The sequence below is a fragment of the Diorhabda sublineata genome, chromosome 4, assembly GCF_026230105.1.
Source record: "Diorhabda sublineata isolate icDioSubl1.1 chromosome 4, icDioSubl1.1, whole genome shotgun sequence".
Lineage (NCBI taxonomy): Eukaryota > Metazoa > Arthropoda > Insecta > Coleoptera > Chrysomelidae > Diorhabda > Diorhabda sublineata.
The window spans coordinates 36,012,015-36,035,755 of NC_079477.1; the positions used below are offsets into that span (position 1 = coordinate 36,012,015).

General features: G+C 31.4%; 1 protein-coding gene across 3 annotated transcripts in view; it reads left to right on the forward strand.

Annotated features, from left to right (window-relative positions):
- LOC130443150 (transcription factor GATA-4-like) overlaps positions 1 to 23,741 on the forward strand; it is an 83,956-nt gene that overhangs the window by 30,806 nt on the left and 29,409 nt on the right. For all 3 annotated transcript variants that reach the window (XM_056777647.1, XM_056777648.1, XM_056777649.1), the window contains exons 2-3: positions 5,757 to 5,941; positions 8,715 to 8,959. In XM_056777647.1, coding sequence (XP_056633625.1) covers positions 5,757 to 5,941; positions 8,715 to 8,959 — 430 coding nt within the window. The remainder of the gene's footprint in view (positions 1 to 5,756; positions 5,942 to 8,714; positions 8,960 to 23,741) is intronic.

A 23,741-nucleotide genomic window follows, 5' to 3' on the forward strand; every position in this document is an offset into this window, starting at 1 on the left:
TTATTTTTTTCTATATAAAATTGGAAAAAACGAAACAAAATTATTATGATTGATATTTTTTTTCAACACACTGTATATACAGTTTGTATATATATATAAATCGTAAATTAAAAATTTTTAACGTCTTTATATAAGCGTCGTTTAGTTTTTAAATCACTCAAAAAACCGATTAAGTACTTAATACGCATTTCGACCCTTAACCTTTCGTCACTCAACCCTACGCACATTAAAATAAGCTCGGTGGCCTAATGGGAACGATATTCGTTTCGGAAATAAATTATACGTTTAAATTATTTTTTTTTTGTTGGTAATTCGAACCGTTCTTTACCAAAAATTTTTATTTGGATTGAAGAAAGCTGGTTAGACAAATATAGTTGCGTACCGTCCCCGTATAATATGAAATATAACACGAAAATATCATAGAAAATACGTTTTTTGATATTTTCTTTTTCATATCTGTCAGTAAATTTTCCGAAATCGATATTTCGAAAAAGGAAAATGTCAAAAATTTCGTTTTCGTCCTAGATCCTGTACTGGTGATACTTTCATAGCTTATTTTCGATATAATAGATAAGATAACAGCATTTTTTTACTAATGATTCATTGAATCGCATTGAAATTAGTGTACTAAGAAATACACAAGAAAATAAATTCAATATTTAATCACCTTGTATATATAAATCCAGAAATACAAAAAAATCTCAAAAATTTCACTGCAAGATTGAAAAAAAAATAGTGAAAATACTCCAAAAACATCGTTAAACAACAATTATCATCCAATAATCCATAAAAGATCGTTCAGAAAGGACCTTAAATAAAAAATTAGGGTTCAAATCAAAAAAATTGAATAAAACGATGAAGTTATCAAAAATTTCACTGCAAGATTGAAAAAAATAGTGAAAATACTCCAAAAACATCGTTAAACAACAATTATCATCCAATAATCCATAAAAGATCGTTCAGAAAGGACCTTAAATAAAAAATTAGGGTTCAAATCAAAAAAATTGAATAAAACGATGAAGTTCTCAAAAATTTCACTGCAAGATTGAAAAAAATAGTGAAAATACTCCAAAAACATCGTTAAACAACAATTATCGTCCAATAATCCATAAAAGATCGTTCAGAAAGGACCTTGAATAAAAAATTAGGGTTCAAATCAAAAAAATTGAATAAAACGATGAAGTTCTCAAAAATTTCACTGCAAGATTGAAAAAAATAGTGAAAATACTCCAAAAACATCGTTAAACAACAATTATCGTCTAATAATCCATAAAAGATCGTTCAGAAAGGACCTTAAATAAAAAATTAGGGTTCAAATAAAAAAAATTAAATAAAACGATGAAGATCTCAAAAATTTCACTGCAAGATTGAAAAAAATAGTGAAAATACTCCAAAAACATCGTTAAACAACAATTATCGTCCAATAATCCATAAAAGATCGTTCAGAAAGGACCTTAAATAAAAAATTAGGGTTCAAATCAAAAAAATTGAATAAAACGATGAAGTTCTCAAAAATTTCACTGCAAGATTTGAAAAAAATAGTGAAAATACTCCAAAAACATCGTTAAACAACAATTATCATCCAATAATCCATAAAAGATCGTTCAGAAAGGACCTTAAATAAAAAATTAGGGTTCAAATCAAAAAAATTGAATAAAACGATGAAGTTCTCAAAAATTTCACTGCAAGATTGAAAAAAATAGTGAAAATACTCCAAAAACATCGTTAAACAACAATTATCATCCAATAATCCATAAAAGATCGTTCACAAAGGACCTTAAATAAAAAATTAGGGTTCAAATAAAAAAAATTGAATAAAACGATGAAGATCTCAAAAATTTCACTGCAAGATTGAAAAAAATAGTGAAAATACTCCAAAAACATCGTTAAACAACAATTATCATCCAATAATCCATAAAAGATCGTTCAGAAAGGACCTTAAATAAAAAATTAGGGTTCAAATCAAAAAAATTGAATAAAACGATGAAGTTCTCAAAAATTTCACTGCAAGATTTGAAAAAAATAGTGAAAATACTCCAAAAACATCGTTAAACAACAATTATCGTCCAATAATCCATAAAAGATCGTTCAGAAAGGACCTTAAATAAAAAATTAGGGTTCAAATAAAAAAAATTGAATAAAACGATGAAGATCTCAAAAATTTCACTGCAAGATTGAAAAAAATAGTGAAAATACTCCAAAAACATCGTTAAACAACAATTATCGTCCAATAATCCATAAAAGATCGTTCAGAAAGGACCTTAAATAAAAAATTAGGGTTCAAATAAAAAAAATTGAATAAAACGATGAAGATCTCAAAAATTTCACTGCAAGATTGAAAAAAATAGTGAAAATACTCCAAAAACATCGTTAAACAACAATTATCGTCCAATAATCCATAAAAGATCGTTCAGAAAGGACCTTAAATAAAAAATTAGGGTTCAAATAAAAAAAATTGAATAAAACGATGAAGATCTCAAAAATTTCACTGCAAGATTGAAAAAAATAGTGAAAATACTCCAAAAACATCGTTAAACAACAATTATCATCCAATAATCCATAAAAGATCGTTCAGAAAGGACCTTAAATAAAAAATTAGGGTTCAAATCAAAAAAATTGAATAAAACGATGAAGTTCTCAAAAATTTCACTGCAAGATTGAAAAAAATAGTGAAAATACTCCAAAAACATCGTTAAACAACAATTATCGTCCAATAATCCATAAAAGATCGTTCAGAAAGGACCTTAAATAAAAAATTAGGGTTCAAATCAAAAAAATTGAATAAAACGATGAAGTTCTCAAAAATTTCACTGCAAAATTTGAAAAAAATAGTGAAAATACTCCAAAAACATCGTTAAACAACAATAATCATCCAATAATCCATAAAAGATCGTTCAGAAAGGACCTTAAATAAAAAATTAGGGTTCAAATCAAAAAAATTGAATAAAACGATGAAGTTCTCAAAAATTTCACTGCAAGATTGAAAAAAATAGTGAAAATACTCCAAAAACATCGTTAAACAACAATTATCGTCCAATAATCCATAAAAGATCGTTCAGAAAGGACCTTAAATAAAAAATTAGGGTTCAAATCAAAAAAATTGAATAAAACGATGAAGTTCTCAAAAATTTCACTGCAAGATTGAAAAAAATAGTGAAAATACTCCAAAAACATCGTTAAACAACAATTATCGTCCAATAATCCATAAAAGATCGTTCAGAAAGGACCTTAAATAAAAAATTAGGGTTCAAATCAAAAAAATTGAATAAAACGATGAAGTTCTCAAAAATTTCACTGCAAGATTGAAAAAAATAGTGAAAATACTCCAAAAACATCGTTAAACAACAATTATCATCCAATAATCCATAAAAGATCGTTCAGAAAGGACCTTAAATAAAAAATTAGGGTTCAAATCAAAAAAATTGAATAAAACGATGAAGATCTCAAAAATTTCACTGCAAGATTGAAAAAAATAGTGAAAATACTCCAAAAACATCGTTAAACAACAATTATCATCCAATAATCCATAAAAGATCGTTCAGAAAGGACCTTAAATAAAAAATTAGGGTTCAAATCAAAAAAATTGAATAAAACGATGAAGTTCTCAAAAATTTCACTGCAAGATTGAAAAAAATAGTGAAAATACTCCAAAAACATCGTTAAACAACAATTATCGTCCAATAATCCATAAAAGATCGTTCAGAAAGGACCTTAAATAAAAAATTAGGGTTCAAATCAAAAAAATTGAATAAAACGATGAAGTTCTCAAAAATTTCACTGCAAGATTGAAAAAAATAGTGAAAATACTCCAAAAACATCGTTAAACAACAATTATCGTCCAATAATCCATAAAAGATCGTTCAGAAAGGACCTTAAATAAAAAATTAGGGTTCAAATCAAAAAAATTGAATAAAACGATGAAGTTCTCAAAAATTTCACTGCAAGATTGAAAAAAATAGTGAAAATACTCCAAAAACATCGTTAAACAACAATTATCATCCAATAATCCATAAAAGATCGTTCAGAAAGGACCTTAAATAAAAAATTAGGGTTCAAATCAAAAAAATTGAATAAAACGATGAAGATCTCAAAAATTTCACTGCAAGATTGAAAAAAATAGTGAAAATACTCCAAAAACATCGTTAAACAACAATTATCATCCAATAATCCATAAAAGATCGTTCAGAAAGGACCTTAAATAAAAAATTAGGGTTCAAATCAAAAAAATTGAATAAAACGATGAAGTTCTCAAAAATTTCACTGCAAGATTGAAAAAAATAGTGAAAATACTCCAAAAACATCGTTAAACAACAATTATCATCCAATAATCCATAAAAGATCGTTCAGAAAGGACCTTAAATAAAAAATTAGGGTTCAAATCAAAAAAATTGAATAAAACGATGAAGTTCTCAAAAATTTCACTGCAAGATTGAAAAAAATAGTGAAAATACTCCAAAAACATCGTTAAACAACAATTATCATCCAATAATCCATAAAAGATCGTTCAGAAAGGACCTTAAATAAAAAATTAGGGTTCAAATCAAAAAAATTGAATAAAACGATGAAGTTCTCAAAAATTTCACTGCAAGATTGAAAAAAATAGTGAAAATACTCCAAAAACATCGTTAAACAACAATTATCATCCAATAATCCATAAAAGATCGTTCAGAAAGGACCTTAAATAAAAAATTAGGGTTCAAATCAAAAAAATTGAATAAAACGATGAAGTTCTCAAAAATTTCACTGCAAGATTGAAAAAAATAGTGAAAATACTCCAAAAACATCGTTAAACAACAATTATCGTCCAATAATCCATAAAAGATCGTTCAGAAAGGACCTTAAATAAAAAATTAGGGTTCAAATAAAAAAAATTGAATAAAACGATGAAGTTCTCAAAAATTTCACTGCAAGATTGAAAAAAATAGTGAAAATACTCCAAAAACATCGTTAAACAACAATAATCCATAAGAGATAGGTCAAAAAGGACCTTAACCAAAAAATTAGGATACAAGTTGAAAAAATTGAATGAAACAAAGAAAATTTCAATTATTTCACTTTTAAATTTGAAAAAATGATGAAAAACGAAAAAAGAGAGAAAAATATACAAAAAATAATGAAAACAGACGAAAATTAATGATTTTCAAACAATTTTCCACCAAAACGAGTAGTTTTTCAAACAAAAATGCATTCCAGGATCATTATTCCTGGTTAAATCCTTAAATAGGTTAAAAAATGATGCTCAGGATGATTTTTATATAGGAAAAGTGGTTAAGGGAAAATATTAGATCAATTATCCTTCGAAAAGGATTTAATTGTAAAAATTGGGGTTTGAATCAGAAAAATTTGATTGGAACGAGGAAAAACTGGAAAATTCTTTTTCATATATTTTAAAGACCACATTCCAAAGTTCGATTATTATTAATATCACTCTGTATATAATCAATAATTCCATATTTTTATATCGTAATAAATATCTTCATATCCAAATCCACCTTATCCTATAACAACACTAAATTTCCAAATATATTTGCCTCAAAAAAAAATCTCCACATTTGACATTTATTTTCATAAAAAATCAATTTTATCACCAACCACGTATTTCGTTACGAATTTCGTTCGTTTATATTTATTAATACGACCTTTCTAAACTTTCGCCGATAACCTCGTAACGAGTAATTAATTCGATTCCCCCGGTATACCGACGATCGATAATCTCCACTATTTAGACAACTCACAATACGCCGGTGTGATTGTAGGTGCATACGGGGAAGAAACCAGGCAACAACAATACAGTCCCGCCTCACAAAATGACGGGGCGGAGCCTTCGCCCCATTCGAGAGCCGCCACTCCCATGGAATGCCTCGCGTATACGGAGGTGGAACCCGATAATTATCAGGCTCTCGTCCGAACAGACGGAAGGTATATGCCGTTCACTTTAGAGGTGAGTATTATCCGAAATTGGAATTGATTGGTGATAAATTTGTGGGTATTAGGGGAAAGTGTGTTACGAGGGGGATTCGCGAAATTTCGTACACGATTACGGTGTTTTATGTGGTTTTTTTTGATTGGTAGGTCGTTTTTTAATTATGGGAAGACGGTGTTTGAATATTGGGGCGATTTAATGGTGACGGGTTGATTTAAAAAAACATGGGACTTGATTTGGAACGTTTTTTAGTACAATTGGACAATTTGTTCAATATTTATGTCAATGTCAATATGTGCGTTTGGTTATGATAGTTGGGACGAGTATAGGATAATAAGAAAGCTACCAAAACGTTTCGGGTACATTTGGAGGAGGTTTCTTAGTCCAATTGGACAATTTGTTTTATGAGTAGGTTGAAAATCGCATTTGTTCACCATAAGGGGTCAGATTATGATAGTTGGGACCAGTTTACGATAATAAAGAAGCTATCAAACCGTTTCGCGTTCATTTGGAGGAGGTTTCTTAGTCCAATTGAACAATTTGTTCAACTAATACGTCGAAAATCTTATGTTTTCATCTTGAATAGTCACTTTATAACTATTCGAACGATTATTGGACAATAAGGAAGCTGCCCAGACGATTTACGTTGGTTTGTAGGAGGTTCGTTAGTCCAATTGGACAAATTGTTCAATTATTTTGTCGAAATTATTATGGTTCCACTTCAAGTGGGCAGGTATTGATAGTTGGGGCCAGTATACGTCAATAAAGAAGCTATCAAACCGTTTCGCGTTCATTTGGAGGAGGTTTCTTAGTCCAATTGAACAATTTGTTCAACTAATACGTCGAAAATCTTATGTTTTCATCTTGAATAGTCACTTTGTAACTATTGGAACGATTATTGGACAATAAGGAAGCTGCCCAGACGATTTACGTTGGTTTGTAGGAGGTTCGTTAGTCCAATTGGACAAATTGTTCATTTATTTTGTCGAAATTATTATGGTTCCACCTCAAGGGGTCAGGTTTTGATAGTTGGGGCCAGTATACGTCAATAAAGAAGCTATCAAACCGTTTCGCGTTCATTTGGAGGAGGTTTCTTAGTCCAATTGAACAATTTGTTCAACTAATACGTCGAAAATCTTATGTTTTCATCTTGAATAGTCACTTTATAACTATTGGAACGATTATTGGACAATAAGGAAGCTACCAAGACGATTTACGTTGGTTTGGAGAAGGATCCTTAGTCCAATTGGACAAATTGTTCATTTATTTTGTCGAAATTATTATGGTTCCACCTTAAGAGGTCAGGTTTTGATAGTGCGACCAGTGTACGATAATAAAGAAGCTATTAAACCGATTCGCGTTCATTTGGAGGAGGTTTCTTAGTCCAATTGAACAATTTGTTCAACTAATACGTCGAAAATCTTATGTTTTCATCTTGAATAGTCACTTTATAACTATTGGAACGATTATTGGACAATAAGGAAGCTACCAAGACGATTTACGTTGGTTTGGAGAAGGATCCTTAGTCCAATTGGACAAATTGTTCATTTATTTTGTCGAAATTATTATGGTTCCACCTTAAGAGGTCAGGTTTTGATAGTGCGACCAGTGTACGATAATAAAGAAGCTATTAAACCGATTCGCGTTTATTTGGAGGAGGTTTCTTAGTCCAATTGGACAATTTGTTCAAAGAATACGTCGAAAATATTGTTTTTTCATCTTGAAGAGTCACTTTATAACTATTGGAACGATTATTGGACAATAAGGAAGCTACCAAGACGATTTACGTTGGTTTGGAGAAGGATCCTTAGTCCAATTGGACAAATTGTTCATTTATTTTGTCGAAATTATTATGGTTCCACCTCAAGGGGTCAGGTTTTGATAGTTGGGGCCAGTATACGTCAATAAAGAAGCTATCAAACCGTTTCGCGTTCATTTGGAGGAGGTTTCTTAGTCCAATTGAACAATTTGTTCAACTAATACGTCGAAAATCTTATGTTTTCATCTTGAATAGTCACTTTATAACTATTGGAACGATTATTGGACAATAAGGAAGCTACCAAGACGATTTACGTTGGTTTGGAGAAGGATCCTTAGTCCAATTGGACAAATTGTTCATTTATTTTGTCGAAATTATTATGGTTCCACCTTAAGAGGTCAGGTTTTGATAGTGCGACCAGTGTACGATAATAAAGAAGCTATCAAACCGATTCGCGTTTATTTGGAGGAGGTTTCTTAGTCCAATTGGACAATTTGTTCAAAGAATACGTCGAAAATATTGTTTTTTCATCTTGAAGAGTCACTTTATAACTATTGGAACGATTATTGGACAATAAGGAAGCTACCAAGACGATTTACGTTGGTTTGGAGAAGGATCCTTAGTCCAATTGGACAAATTGTTCATTTATTTTGTCGAAATTATTATGGTTCCACCTTAAGAGGTCAGGTTTTGATAGTGCGACCAGTGTACGATAATAAAGAAGCTATCAAACCGATTCGCGTTTATTTGGAGGAGGTTTCTTAGTCCAATTGGACAATTTGTTCAAAGAATACGTCGAAAATATTGTTTTTTCATCTTGAAGAGTCACTTTATAACTATTGAAACGATTATTGGACAATAAGGAAGCTGCTCAGACGATTTACGTGCATGTGGAGGTTTCTTAGTCCAATTGGGCAAATTGTTCAATGATTTTGTCGAAATTATTATGGTTCCACCTCATGAGGTCAGTTTATGACAGTTGAGACGAGTATAGGACAATAAGTTGGGATTTCGAAGGAATAATTGTTACAGGTTCCGTTAGAAGCCAATGGCAACGATTATCTGCAGCTCGGACCGACGACCATCGCCAATGGTTCCCCACCACAAGATAGCGGAAGTCCAAGTCCTGGTTCACCAAGAGTTTACACTCTTTCCACGATACATACCGGGGATGATCAACAATCAGTAATCGAAGGATCTCAATTAACTCAACTCACCAGTCACATAAGTTATACGGGAGTCGGAATGAACTCTCCTAGTGGAGGAAATATCTCTAGGTGAGTTTTTTCAATTAGATCATTTTTCTTAACTTATAAAACAAGAAACAAGCTGGAAATTGAATTTATAAACAAAGAAGTATTTTGTATTTCGGATTTTTTCAGCCTGAACTTATAAATGCTTCAGAAATACAAATTTAAGTCAAGCTACTTCACTTATAATAGAAAAAATGAGCTGCAAATTGACTTTATAAATATGTAACATTTCTAAATCGTTTTTTTTTATAGGTAATTGTCGAGTAAATTTTCGATTTTTTCAGTCTGAACTTATAAATGCTTCAGAAATACAAATTTAGGTTAAGATTCTTCACTTATAATAGAAAAAATGAGCTGCAAATTGACTTTATAAATATGTAACATTTCTAAATCGTTTTTTTTATAGGTAATTGTCGAGTAAATTTTCGATTTTTTCAGTCTGAACTTATAAATGCTTCAGAAATACAAATTTAGGTTAAGATTCTTCACTTATAATAGAAAAAATAATCTGCAAATTGACTTTATAAATATATAACATTTCTAAATCGTTTTTTTATAAGTATTTGTCGAGAAAATTTTCCATTTTTTCAATCTGAACTTATAAATGCTTCAGAAATACAAATTTAAGTCAAGCTACTTCACTTATAATAGAAAAAATAAGCTGCAAATTGACTTTATAAATATGTAACATTTCTAAATCTTTTTTTTATAAGTACTTGTCGAGTAAATTTTCGATTTTTTCAATGTGAACTTGTAAATGCTGCAGAAATACAAATTTAGGTTAAGCTTCTTCACTTATAATACAAAAAATAAGCTGAAAATTGAATTTATAAGTATATAACTTTTCTAAATGGTTTTTTTTATAAGTACTTGTCGAGTAAATTTTCGATTTTTTCAATCTGAACTTATAAATGCTGCAGAAATATAAATTTGGGTTATGTTGCTTCACTTATAAATCAAAAAACAAGCTAAAAATAAACTAATATACTCTTAGTCCAGAAAGGTTGGGATTTTATCGAGTCTGAAGCTATAAATGCTTGAGAAATACAAATTTAGATCATGTTACTTCACTTATAAAACAAAAGTCATAAATGCTTCAGAATTATTATTTTTGGATCATACTTGAAGTTACACTTCTTGACATTTTGTTTTTAACGTCATCTTTCGTAGCATTTTAGACATTTTTTCAGAAAAAAAATTACAGAACCAAATCTAGGATGCATATCAACATATTTTCAAAACATTAACGATTTTTTCTTCTTCTCTTATTATTTAACGAATACCGCACATTCTTATTACCCTGTTTTATAATTCAAACAAATATTTATAATTAATCGAATAAAAAAAAAATAATAATAACATCGAAACGTGCCACAGTCGTACAACCATTTCCCGTTATTTTTTTTTTCGCGATAAGCCCGTAAAGAATGAATCACTCTATATATATAAATAAAACAATAGCACTTCCATAAAAACATTCACACATTAAAATTTTACCCCCCAAGTTATTGAAATAATTTACTTAAACCGTAAAACAGGAAGACAATTTCGATAACAACATTTCCTGTTATTTATTGCGGTACTATACAGATTGTCCCGAAGACAAATCAGTAAATTACGTTTATCGTTTAATAATTTCGCCGAAATTGTTTGGAAAATTTTGAAAAAAAAGTGCGTGATACTCGTTTCGATTCTTACCCTATACGGGGGTTGTAATAATGTTATATTCGACGCGGAATTGAAAAATCAAAAATTACAGACATCAGTTACGCTACGACTCATTTAATTCTTATCAAAGTAACGAGCACGTTACCGTGGCATTCCGATAAGTACGCCCGCATATGCAGGCGGAAAAAATTATAATCGACGACGAAAAGAAAATTTCTACTTGAAAAAAAAAAACGGGTCGTACGTTTGAAAAAGTGCTCCGTGGCGAAACATGTGCCAGATCTGCAGGACATCGCGTTATACGATAAAAAGCGGCATCAGCGAAAATAATACAAATGGGTGTTGTGTAACCAAGGAGTCTTTGAACGCCCACCCAATTTATTTTTTTTTCTTTTTTTTCTATTTTTATTTCGAACGTTCCGCGCCGTACTCGGGTTTCCGAGTAAGAAGCGCGTTGCACAATTTTTTATTATTGCGCTTACGAGGGGCCGTTCGTAATATTGGAAATTGGAAAGATTTGCGCGAGATTTGCTGTGGATAACTATGGGGGACGGTTAGAGGTTAAACCGAAACGATTGGGTTCAGTTTTTACGAGGGTGTGTGGTAAAGGCGACGATTCCCTTTTGTTTTTACGGGGGTGAATGGAAATGTTTACGAAAAGTAGCTAAAAAGTAGACATCGAGATTTTTTGATTAAATTTATACGAGGGACGGTTAGAAACGAATCGAAACGATTGTTTTCAGTTTTTACGAGTGTACGTGGTAAAATAAACGATTTTCTTTCGTTTATACGAGGGTGAATGGAAATATTCACTAGAGGTAGCTAAAATAAAAATTTGGACACGATTTTTTGATTAAATTTATACGAGGGACGGTTAGAAATTAATCGAAACGATTGTTTTCAGTTTTTACGAGTGTACGTGGTAAAATAAACGATTTTCTTTCGTTTATACGAGGGTGAATGGAAATATTCACTAGAGGTAGCTAAAATAAAAATTTGGACACGATTTTTTGATTAAATTTATACGAGGGACGGTTAGAAATTAATCGAAACACTTGTTTTCAGTTTTTACAAGTGTACGTGGTAAAATAAACGATTTTCTTTCGTTTATACGAGGGTGAATGGAAATATTTACGAGAGATAACTGGAGTGAAGATTTGGACACGATTTTTTGATTAAATTTATACGAGGGACGGTTAGAAACGAATTGAAACGATTGTTTTCAGTTTTTACGAGTGTACGTGGTAAAATAAACGATTTTCGTTCGTTTTTACGAGGGTGAATGGAAATATTCACTAGAGATAGCTGGAATGAAGATTTGGACACGATTTTTTGATTAAATTTATACGAGGGACGGTTAGAAACGAATCGAAACGATTGTTTTCAGTTTTTACGAGTGTACGTGGTAAAATAAACGATTTTCTTTCGTTTATGCGAGGGTGAATGGAAATATTCACTAGAGGTAGCTGGAACGAAGATTTGACACGATTTTTTGATTAAATTTATACGAGGGACGGTTAGAAACGAATCGAAACGATTGTTTTCAGTTTTTACGAGTGTACGTGGTAAAATAAACGATTTTCTTTCGTTTATACGAGGGTGAATGGAAATATTCACTAGAGGTAGCTAAAATAAAAATTTGAACTCGATTTATTTATTAAATTTATACGAGGGACGGTTAGAAATTAATCGAAACGATTGTTTTCAGTTTTTACGAGTGTACGTGGTAAAATAAACGATTTTCGTTCGTTTTTACGAGGGTGAATGGAAATATTTACGAGAGATAACTGGATAGAAGATTTGGACACGATTTTTTGATTAAATTTATACGAGGGACGGTTAGAAACGAATCGAAACGATTGTTTTCAGTTTTTACGAGTGTACGTGGTAAAATAAACGATTTTCTTTCGTTTATACGAGGGTGAATGGAAATATTCACTAGAGGTAGCTAAAATAAAAATTTGAACACGATTTATTTATTAAATTTATACGAGGGACGGTTAGAAATTAATCGAAACGATTGTTTTCAGTTTTTACGAGTGTACGTGGTAAAATAAACGATTTTCGTTCGTTTTTACGAGGGTGAATGGAAATATTTACGAGAGATAACTGGAATGAAGCTTTGAACACGATTTTTTATTAAATTTATACGAGGGATGGTTAGAAACGAATCGAAACGATTGTTTTCAGTTTTTACGAGTGTACGTGGTAAAATAAACGATTTTGGTTCGTTTTTACGAGGGTGAATGGAAATATTCACTAGAGATAGCTGGAATGAAGATTTGGACACGATTTTTTGATTAAATTTATACGAGGGATGGTTAGAAACGAATCGAAACGATTGTTTTCAGTTTTTACGAGTGTACGTGGTAAAATAAACGATTTTCTTTCGTTTATACGAGGGTGAATGGAAATATTTACGAGAGATAACTGGAATGAAGATTTGGACACGATTTTTTGATTAAATTTATACGAGGGACGGTTAGAAACGAATCGAAACGATTGTTTTCAGTTTTTACGAGTGTACGTGGTAAAATAAACGATTTTCGTTCGTTTTTACGAGGGTGAATGGAAATATTCACTAGAGGTAGCTGGAATGAAGATTTGACACGATTTTTTGATTAAATTTATACGAGGGACGGTTAGAAACGAATCGAAACGATTGTTTTCAGTTTTTACGAGTGTACGTGGTAAAATAAACGATTTTCTTTCGTTTATACGAGGGTGAATGGAAATATTCACTAGAGGTAGCTAAAATAAAAATTTGAACTCGATTTATTTATTAAATTTATACGAGGGACGGTTAGAAATTAATCGAAACGATTGTTTTCAGTTTTTACGAGTGTACGTGGTAAAATAAACGATTTTCGTTCGTTTTTACGAGGGTGAATGGAAATATTTACGAGAGATAACTGGATAGAAGATTTGGACACGATTTTTTGATTAAATTTATACGAGGGACGGTTAGAAACGAATCGAAACGATTGTTTTCAGTTTTTACGAGTGTACGTGGTAAAATAAACGATTTTCTTTCGTTTATACGAGGGTGAATAGAAATATTTACGAGAGATAACTGGAGTGAAGATTTGGACACGATTTTTTGATTAAATTTATACGAGGGACGGTTAGAAACGAATTGAAACGATTGATTATTGTGTAAAATTAACGATTTTCTTTCGTTTATACGAGGGTAAATACGAATATTCACGAGAGGTATGGTCGATTTTATAACTTTAAATTCCTACGGGGGATAGTTGAATAGATCTTCTACGAGGGATGATGTGAAATGAAACAAAAAACGATTTCATTAATCATACGTCTACGGGGGTTACTTGGAAAGGGAAAAAAATAGTAATTAGATCTATTCACTTGAATTTCTACGGGGTATAGCTGGAAAGCAAAAAAAGCATCTTAAATTTCTACCGGGGACCATTGAGAAATAAAACAGATATCGATAAAAAATACTAATTAAAATATTTACGAGGGAGAGTAAGAAAAAAGGAAACAAATTTTTTCATGAGTATATACGGGGGAGAGTTTCAAAAGAAAAAAAAAATCTGAGCGATTCAAAACCTCCAAACTTCTACGAGAGGTAGTTAAAAAGAAGATGGATTTCTTCGGATTGTTACGGGGGACAACTCGAAAATAAATAATAGACAATTTCGTTATTTTAAAAATCTACGAGGGATAATTGGAAAGGAACAAATTATTGCTCATAATTTCTACGGGGGACAGTTCGCAAGAATAGAAAACGAAACATTCCAATATCTACGGGGGAAATACAATATAACGATTGTTATTATGAATATCTACGGGGGACGGTGAAAAAATAGGAAAAAATTTTTTCGAATTCATACGGGGGATACTAAATAAGATGTAAATAAGAAAATTATGTCAACATTCGAATATCTACGAGGGATATTTGATAAAAAAACATTTAACGATTTATTCTATTTTTCTACGAGGGAAAGTTTGGAAATAACAAAATAATTTTTCCGGATTCATACGGGGGATAGTAAATAAGATGTAAATGAGAAAATTATGTCAATATTCGAATATCTACGGGGCACAGTCGAAATAATTAGCTTAACGATGATCGCGCTTACGTATTTTCGAGAGGTGTTTTGAAAGATTCGAAAACGCGATAAATCCATCATAAAAATCTACGGGGTGAAGTAGATAAGATGAAACAACCAAATTCCTTATTTTTATACGGATTTTGATGAAGTCCGAACGTTTTTTTTTTCACATTTTCGAAGAATCGACACGAAAAAATCGGATTTCGATGTAAAATTCGATATTCCAACAAGCCTTTTCTAAATTTCGTAATTGTTTACGTAATTTTTTAATGAATGTTGTCAATATTGTTATCAATCGATAACAGGAAGTAGAAACTTTGCTCGAATGCATCCGCACGTGCATTAAACAGACATTTAGTTAATTTTAAAAGAAAAAAAAAAGAGAGAGAGATAGAGAGAGAAGAAAAAAAAACATTACCGGGTACAAGAAGTTGTACTTAAACTCGTTCGATCGGTATGTCCGGGGGAGTCTCGTGACCGGGCACGCGACTAACATCGTATTTCAATATTCTTACAAATGTATCCGGCCAGAAACAGATAAAAACTTTTGTTGTATTCGTTTCCTGTCAAGACTGTGACAGATAAACACGTTTTCGAGGATATTTAACGGAGGAAAATTAAAAAATCGATTTCGGTAATGAGGAAACGACAAATATTTTAATGCTTCCCGTATAATTTTCAACAAAATCGATCGAGATTCTTTGGATTTTTCTATTCGCAACTTGTACTTTGTCTTCGTCGCCGGATATTTGTTATCAAGAGCTTCGTTTATTAAATTATCAAAAATGTATTAACAATAGTAAAAAAATCGAGATTTGGCGTTTTTTTTTCACGGAATTTTCCCAATATGTGATTGGTTTTGGTTTTATTTATAATATTCACGATGGTTATCCCCCTTTTTTTTTCAAAAAATTACGCTGTCGTTCGTTAAGAAACTCTAAATCATGTTTGAGATGTTTTAGCATTTAATTGAGTTGCTTTCGGCTCTATTAGTCACTTTTATGACATTTTTGTCCCTTTTATGACCTTTCAGTTGCCCTTGGGTTTATTTGGTTTCGTTATTTTCGTCGGTTTCGTTTTTATAATTTCTTCTATGAAATTTCATTATTTCTTTTTTGAATTTGCTTTTTTTGTTCTACTTGTCGTTTTTTTAAACTACTTATCGTATTAGGTCCTTTGTATATTCCTAAGTATTTGTGAAAAAATATCTGGGTGGTAGATTATACGAGGGGTGACGGTTTTTTCGTACTTATATCGTTTTTTTCCTTTCTCTCTATTCCTACCAATATCTGCCCATTTTTATCACAATTTCTTTTTCCTTATCACATTTTTCTATGTCTTTTGGCGTCTTCCACGTCTTCTTTCATATATATTCCAATATTATACAGGGAGTAACGTTTTTTTTGGAGTTATGTTGATTTTTATTCGTTCTCTCTATTCCTATCAATTTCTGCATCTTTTTATTAAAATTTCTTCTTCTTTATCACATTTTTCTATGTCTTTTGACGTCTTCCACGTCTTCTTTCATATATATTCCAATATTATACAGGGGGTAACGTTTTTTTTGGAGTTATGTAGATTTTTATCCCTTCTCTCTATTCCTATCAATTTCTGCATCTTTTTATTAAAATTTCTTCTTCTTTATTACATTTTTCTATGTCTTTTGACGTCTTCCACGTCTTCTTTCATATATATTCCAATATTATACAGGGAGTAACGTTTTTTTTGGAGTTATGTTGATTTTTATTCGTTCTCTCTATTCCTATCAATTTCTGCATCTTTTTATTAAAATTTCTTCTTCTTTATCACATTTTTCTATGTCTTTTGACGTCTTCCACGTCTTCTTTCATATATATTCCAATATTATACAGGGGGTAACGTTTTTTTTGGAGTTATGTAGATTTTTATCCGTTCTCTCTATTCCTATCAATTTCTGCATCTTTTTATTAAAATTTCTTCTTCTTTATTACATTTTTCTATGTCTTTTGACGTCTTCCACGTCTTCTTTCATATATATTCCAATATTATACAGGGTGTAACGTTTTTTTTGGAGTTATGTAGATTTTTATCCGTTCTCTCTATTCCTATCAATTTCTGCATCTTTTTATTAAAATTTCTTCTTCTTTATTACATTTTTCTATGTCTTTTGACGTCTTCCACGTCTTCTTTCATATATATTCCAATATTATACAGGGAGTAACGTTTTTTTTGGAGTTATGTTGATTTTTATTCGTTCTCTCTATTCCTATCAATTTCTGCATCTTTTTATTAAAATTTCTTCTTCTTTATCACATTTTTCTATGTCTTTTGACGTCTTCCACGTCTTCTTTCATATATATTCCAATATTATACAGGGGGTAACGTTTTTTTTGGAGTTATGTTGATTTTTATTCGTTCTCTCTATTCCTATCAATTTCTGCATCTTTTTATTAAAATTTCTTCTTCTTTATTACATTTTTCTATGTCTTTTGACGTCTTCCACGTCTTCTTTCATATATATTCCAATATTATACAGGGGGTAACGTTTTTTTTGGAGTTATATTGATTTTTATTCGTTCTCTCTATTCCTATCAATTTCTGCATCTTTTTATTAAAATTTCTTCTTCTTTATTACATTTTTCTATGTCTTTTGACGTCTTCCACGTCTTCTTTCATATATATTCCAATATTATACAGGGTGTAACGTTTTTTTTGGAGTTATGTAGATTTTTATCCGTTCTCTCTATTCCTATCAATTTCTGCATCTTTTTATTAAAATTTCTTCTTCTTTATTACATTTTTCTATGTCTTTTGACGTCTTCCACGTCTTCTTTCATATATATTCCAATATTATACAGGGAGTAACGTTTTTTTTGGAGTTATGTTGATTTTTATTCGTTCTCTCTATTCCTATCAATTTCTGCATCTTTTTATTAAAATTTCTTCTTCTTTATCACATTTTTCTATGTCTTTTGACGTCTTCCACGTCTTCTTTCATATATATTCCAATATTATACAGGGGGTAACGTTTTTTTTGGAGTTATGTTGATTTTTATTCGTTCTCTCTATTCCTATCAATTTCTGCATCTTTTTATTAAAATTTCTTCTTCTTTATTACATTTTTCTATGTCTTTTGACGTCTTCCACGTCTTCTTTCATATATATTCCAATATTATACAGGGGGTAACGTTTTTTTTGGAGTTATATTGATTTTTATTCGTTCTCTCTATTCCTATCAATTTCTGCATCTTTTTATTAAAATTTCTTCTTCTTTATTACATTTTTCTATGTCTTTTGACGTCTTCCACGTCTTCTTTCATATATATTCCAATATTATACAGGGTGTAACGTTTTTTTTGGAGTTATGTAGATTTTTATCCGTTCTCTCTATTCCTATCAATTTCTGCATCTTTTTATTAAAATTTCTTCTTCTTTATTACATTTTTCTATGTCTTTTGACGTCTTCCACGTCTTCTTTCATATATATTCCAATATTATACAGGGAGTAACGTTTTTTTTGGAGTTATGTTGATTTTTATTCGTTCTCTCTATTCCTATCAATTTCTGCATCTTTTTATTAAAATTTCTTCTTCTTTATCACATTTTTCTATGTCTTTTGACGTCTTCCACGTCTTCTTTCATATATATTCCAATATTATACAGGGGGTAACGTTTTTTTTGGAGTTATGTTGATTTTTATTCGTTCTCTCTATTCCTATCAATTTCTGCATCTTTTTATTAAAATTTCTTCTTCTTTATTACATTTTTCTATGTCTTTTGACGTCTTCCACGTCTTCTTTCATATATATTCCAATATTATACAGGGGGTAACGTTTTTTTTGGAGTTATATTGATTTTTATTCGTTCTCTCTATTCCTATCAATTTCTGCATCTTTTTATTAAAATTTCTTCTTCTTTATTACATTTTTCTATGTCTTTTGACGTCTTCCACGTCTTCTTTCATATATATTCCAATATTATACAGGGGGTAACGTTTTTTTTGGAGTTATATTGATTTTTATTCGTTCTCTCTATTCCTATCAATTTCTGCATCTTTTTATTAAAATTTCTTCTTCTTTATTACATTTTTCTATGTCTTTTGACGTCTTCCACGTCTTCTTTCATATATATTCCAATATTATACAGGGGGTAACGTTTTTTTTGGAGTTATGTTGATTTTTATTCGTTCTCTCTATTCCTATCAATTTCTGCATCTTTTTATTAAAATTTCTTCTTCTTTATCACATTTTTCTATGTCTTTTGGCGTCTTCCAAGCCTTCTTTCATATCTATTCCAATATTATACAGGGTGTAACAGTTTTTTCATCGTTTTCATCGTCTCCTATTCTACACGATTTCTTCATTGTTCTTTTCCTTTCCCCACGTTCACTTCCAAATTTTTCTTTCTATATTTTCGATTCCATCCGTCAGCACGTTAACAAATGAATCATTCGTCCACTCCAACATAAATGACAAGTAGCATTTACCAGAAATTATATCCCGATATCAATAATCGATGATTTGTAAGTCTGAATCATGAGTAGCATCGTTCGCACAAAAAAAAAAATAAATAAACAAACAACAAACAAACAACGATGTTCCATAAATAAAAATTGTTTTAGAATAATTTTTTTCTCGATACAATGCCTTGTACGAAACGTGATACTAACAAAAACAAAATCGACACCAAAGATAATTACTAATGATCGTTTATCATTCGAAAATATTGTCGTGCTAGCAAATTCTGATCTAGGTATCATAAAATATCCTTATAAGCGTTTTATAAATATACAGGGATGTGTCGAAAAGGATTCGGTAGACCTCGAAGTAATTTTATAAGTGGCACTCGTCATTTATAACTCGAACGTATTTTTATATGGAAAATAATTGGTTGAGATAGTGGGGGATTGATGAATGACAGATTTGTGACAGGTGTGTGACGTCGAAACGTGTCCCGAGATGTTTTATTTAGGTCACTTTGTATATATCGCTCCGTTTTGACGTGAAGATCATTATACTGTAGATTTCGATCATTTTTTTGCTATAATTAGTCAAAAAGAAGAGTACATACTCGTGGGGCTTGGTTTCTTTGGTAAATAGTGAATATTTTCCTCCAAATTCGTATTTTTTTCGACTTCAATTCTCCTGGAGCGTTTTTAATGAAATGCTCGGTTTCTTTGAAGAATTTTACTCGTTTTTTCCATAAAACGTGTCAAAAAGGAGAGTACATACTCGTGGGGCTTCGTTTCTTTGGTAAATAATGAATATTTTCCTCCAAATTCGTATTTTTTTCGACTTCAATTCTCCTGGAACGTTTTTAATGAAATGCTCGGTTTCTTTGAAGAATTTTACTCGTTTTTTCCATAAAACGTGTCAAAAAGGAGAGTACATACTCGTGGGGCTTGGTTTCTTTGGTAAATAATGAATATTTTCCTCCAAATTCGTATTTTTTTCGACTTCAATTCTCCTGGAACGTTTTTAATAAAAAGCTCGGTTTCTTTGAAGAATTTTACTCGTTTTTTCCATAAAACGTGTCAAAAAGGAGAGTACATACTCGTGGGGCTTGGTTTCTTTGGTAAATAATGAATATTTTCCTCCAAATTCGTATTTTTTTCGACTTCAATTCTCCTGGAACGTTTTTAATGAAATGCTCGGTTTCTTTGAAGAATTTTACTCGTTTTTTCCATAAAACGTGTCAAAAAGGAGAGTACATACTCGTGGGGCTTGGTTTCTTTGGTAAATAATGAATATTTTCCTCCAAATTCGTATTTTTTTCGACTTCAATTCTCCTGGAACGTTTTTAATAAAAAGCTCGGTTTCTTTGAAGAATTTTACTCGTTTTTTCCATAAAACGTGTCAAAAAGGAGAGTACATACTCGTGGGGCTTGGTTTCTTTGGTAAATAATGAATATTTTCCTCCAAATTCGTATTTTTTTCGACTTCAATTCTCCTGGAACGTTTTTAATGAAATGCTCGGTTTCTTTGAAGAATTTTACTCGTTTTTTCCATAAAACGTGTCAAAAAGGAGAGTACATACTCGTGGGGCTTGGTTTCTTTGGTAAATAATGAATATTTTCCTCCAAATTCGTATTTTTTTCGACTTCAATTCTCCTGGAACGTTTTTAATAAAAAGCTCGGTTTCTTTGAAGAATTTTACTCGTTTTTTCCATAAAACGTGTCAAAAAGGAGAGTACATACTCCAGGGGCTTGATTTTTTTGGTTTTTGTTGTATTGGAAAGTTTCCATTGACACTTTACTGTCAAAACGACACGAAAAAACATCATTTTCCAACAAATACGAGTTTATATCGATCTAAATAGTCAAATAGGTGATCTACCTGATACAGGATGATTGTTTATTACAATTTCCGTTAAAGAATGACTCGATTCCATATTACTTAACCCTAATTAGGTATTTTACGTGAAATAATGTCAAACAAGGAAACGAAACAATGTGTAGCAGTCTTTAAAAATAAATTGTTTATGAAAAGTAACATGTACTTTCGTATAAACTGCTCAACTCTACATACATAATTGAAATTTATTACTTTTTTTCGAAAATTCGTACCATTTAAGACGGCGCGTTTAAATATTAGAAGCCCATTTAGAATCTCCATTATTAATTTTACATTAGCTTCGAAAAAAAAAAATGATTTAACACGTTTCATTAAAATTTAATGATGTTAATTTTCTCCTTCCAACAGTTTAAATTAGTTCGACATTATTTACGAATTAGTTCGATCGTTATTTTGAAAAAAAAAATACTTGTAATATTCATAAATTGATATCTTACTACGATTTTTTCTTTTTTCTATCTCTAAATCTGTTTCCGCGTCTATTCTAACCTCAAAAAACCATATTTCGTTCCTTGGGATGTTCGGCTCTAGGCTCGGCTCTTTTCGAGCCATAATTTCGTCTTTAACTACCTCATTCTGTAGTTTACCAATCGGAACGAGTCTCGATTCAAACAATGCTCAGTTTTACGAGATTTGACATATCGTTTTGTGTAATTTCACTAAGGAGATCAAGGAAATGTTCGTAGCGATGTTTGACTCCATGCTCGGCTCTTTTTGAGCAATAATTTCGTCTTTAACTACCTCATTCTGTAGTTTACCAATCGGAACGAGTCTCGATTCAAACAATGCTCAGTTTTACGAGATTTGACATATCGTTTTGTGTAATTTCACTAAGGAGATCAAGGAAATGTTCGTAGCGATGTTTGACTCCATGCTCGGCTCTTTTTGAGCAATAATTTCGTCTTTAACTACCTCATTCTGTAGTTAACCAATCGGAACGAGTCTCGATTCAAACAATGCTCAGTTTTACGAGATTTGACATATCGTTTTGTGTAATTTCACTAAGGAGATCAAGGAAATGTTCGTAGCGATGTTTGACTCCATGCTCGGCTCTTTTTGAGCAATAATTTCGTCTTTAACTACCTCATTCTGTAGTTTACCAATCGGAACGAGTCTCGATTCAAACAATGCTCAGTTTTACGAGATTTGACATATCGTTTTGTGTAATTTCACTAAGGAGATCAAGGAAATGTTCGTAGCGATGTTTGACTCCATGCTCGGCTCTTTTTGAGCAATAATTTCGTCTTTAACTACCTCATTCTGTAGTTTACCAATCGGAACGAGTCTCGATTCAAACAATGCTCAGTTTTACGAGATTTGACATATCGTTTTGTGTAATTTCACTAAGGAGATCAAGGAAATGTTCGTAGCGATGTTTGACTCCATGCTTGGCTCTTTTTGAGCAATAATTTCGTCTTTAACTACCTCATTCTGTAGTTTACCAATCGGATCGAGTCTCGATTCAAACAATGCTCAGTTTTACGAGATTTGACATATCGTTTTGTGTAATTTCACTAAGGAGATCAAGGAAATGTTCGTAGCGATGTTTGACTCCATGCTTGGCTCTTTTTGAGCAATAATTTCGTCTTTAACTACCTCATTCTGTAGTTTACCAATCGGATCGAGTCTCGATTCAAATAATGCTCAGTTTTACGAGATTTGACATATCGTTTTGTGTAATTTCACTAAGGAGATCAAGGAAATGTTCGTAGCGATGTTTGACTCCATGCTCGGCTCTTTTTGAGCAATAATTTCGTCTTTAACTACCTCATTCTGTAGTTTACCAATCGGATCGAGTCTCGATTCAAACAATGCTCAGTTTTACGAGATTTGACATATCGTTTTGTGTAATTTCACTAAGGAGATCAAGGAAATGTTCGTAGCGATGTTTGACTCCATGCTTGGCTCTTTTTGAGCAATAATTTCGTCTTTAACTACCTCATTCTGTAGTTTACCAATCGGATCGAGTCTCGATTCAAATAATGCTCAGTTTTACGAGATTTGACATATCGTTTTGTGTAATTTCACTAAGGAGATCAAGGAAATGTTCGTAGCGATGTTTGACTCCATGCTCGGCTCTTTTTGAGCAATAATTTCGTCTTTAACTACCTCATTCTGTAGTTTACCAATCGGATCGAGTCTCGATTCAAACAATGCTCAGTTTTACGAGATTTGACATATCGTTTTGTGTAATTTCACTAAGGAGATCAAGGAAATGTTCGTAGCGATGTTTGACTCCATGCTTGGCTCTTTTTGAGCAATAATTTCGTCTTTAACTACCTCATTCTGTAGTTTACCAATCGGATCGAGTCTCGATTCAAACAATGCTCAGTTTTACGAGATTTGACATATCGTTTTGTGTAATTTCACTAAGGAGATCAAGGAAATGTTCGTAGCGATGTTTGACTCCATGCTCGGCTCTTTTTGAGCAATAATTTCGTCTTTAACTACCTCATTCTGTAGTTTACCAATCGGATCGAGTCTCGATTCAAACAATGCTCAGTTTTACGAGATTTGACATATCGTTTTGTGTAATTTCACTAAGGAGATCAAGGAAATGTTCGTAGCGTTTTGCTGTTAGTTTGTCTCTTAGCTCGGCTCTAAGCTCGGCTCTGTTCGACGATTAAAACCGTCCTCAACTACTTCTTTCAATAGATAATCAATCGGTACGAGTTTTGTTGGCAAAAATGCTCAGGTTTCACGGAAAATGCTTCTAATCATCTAGA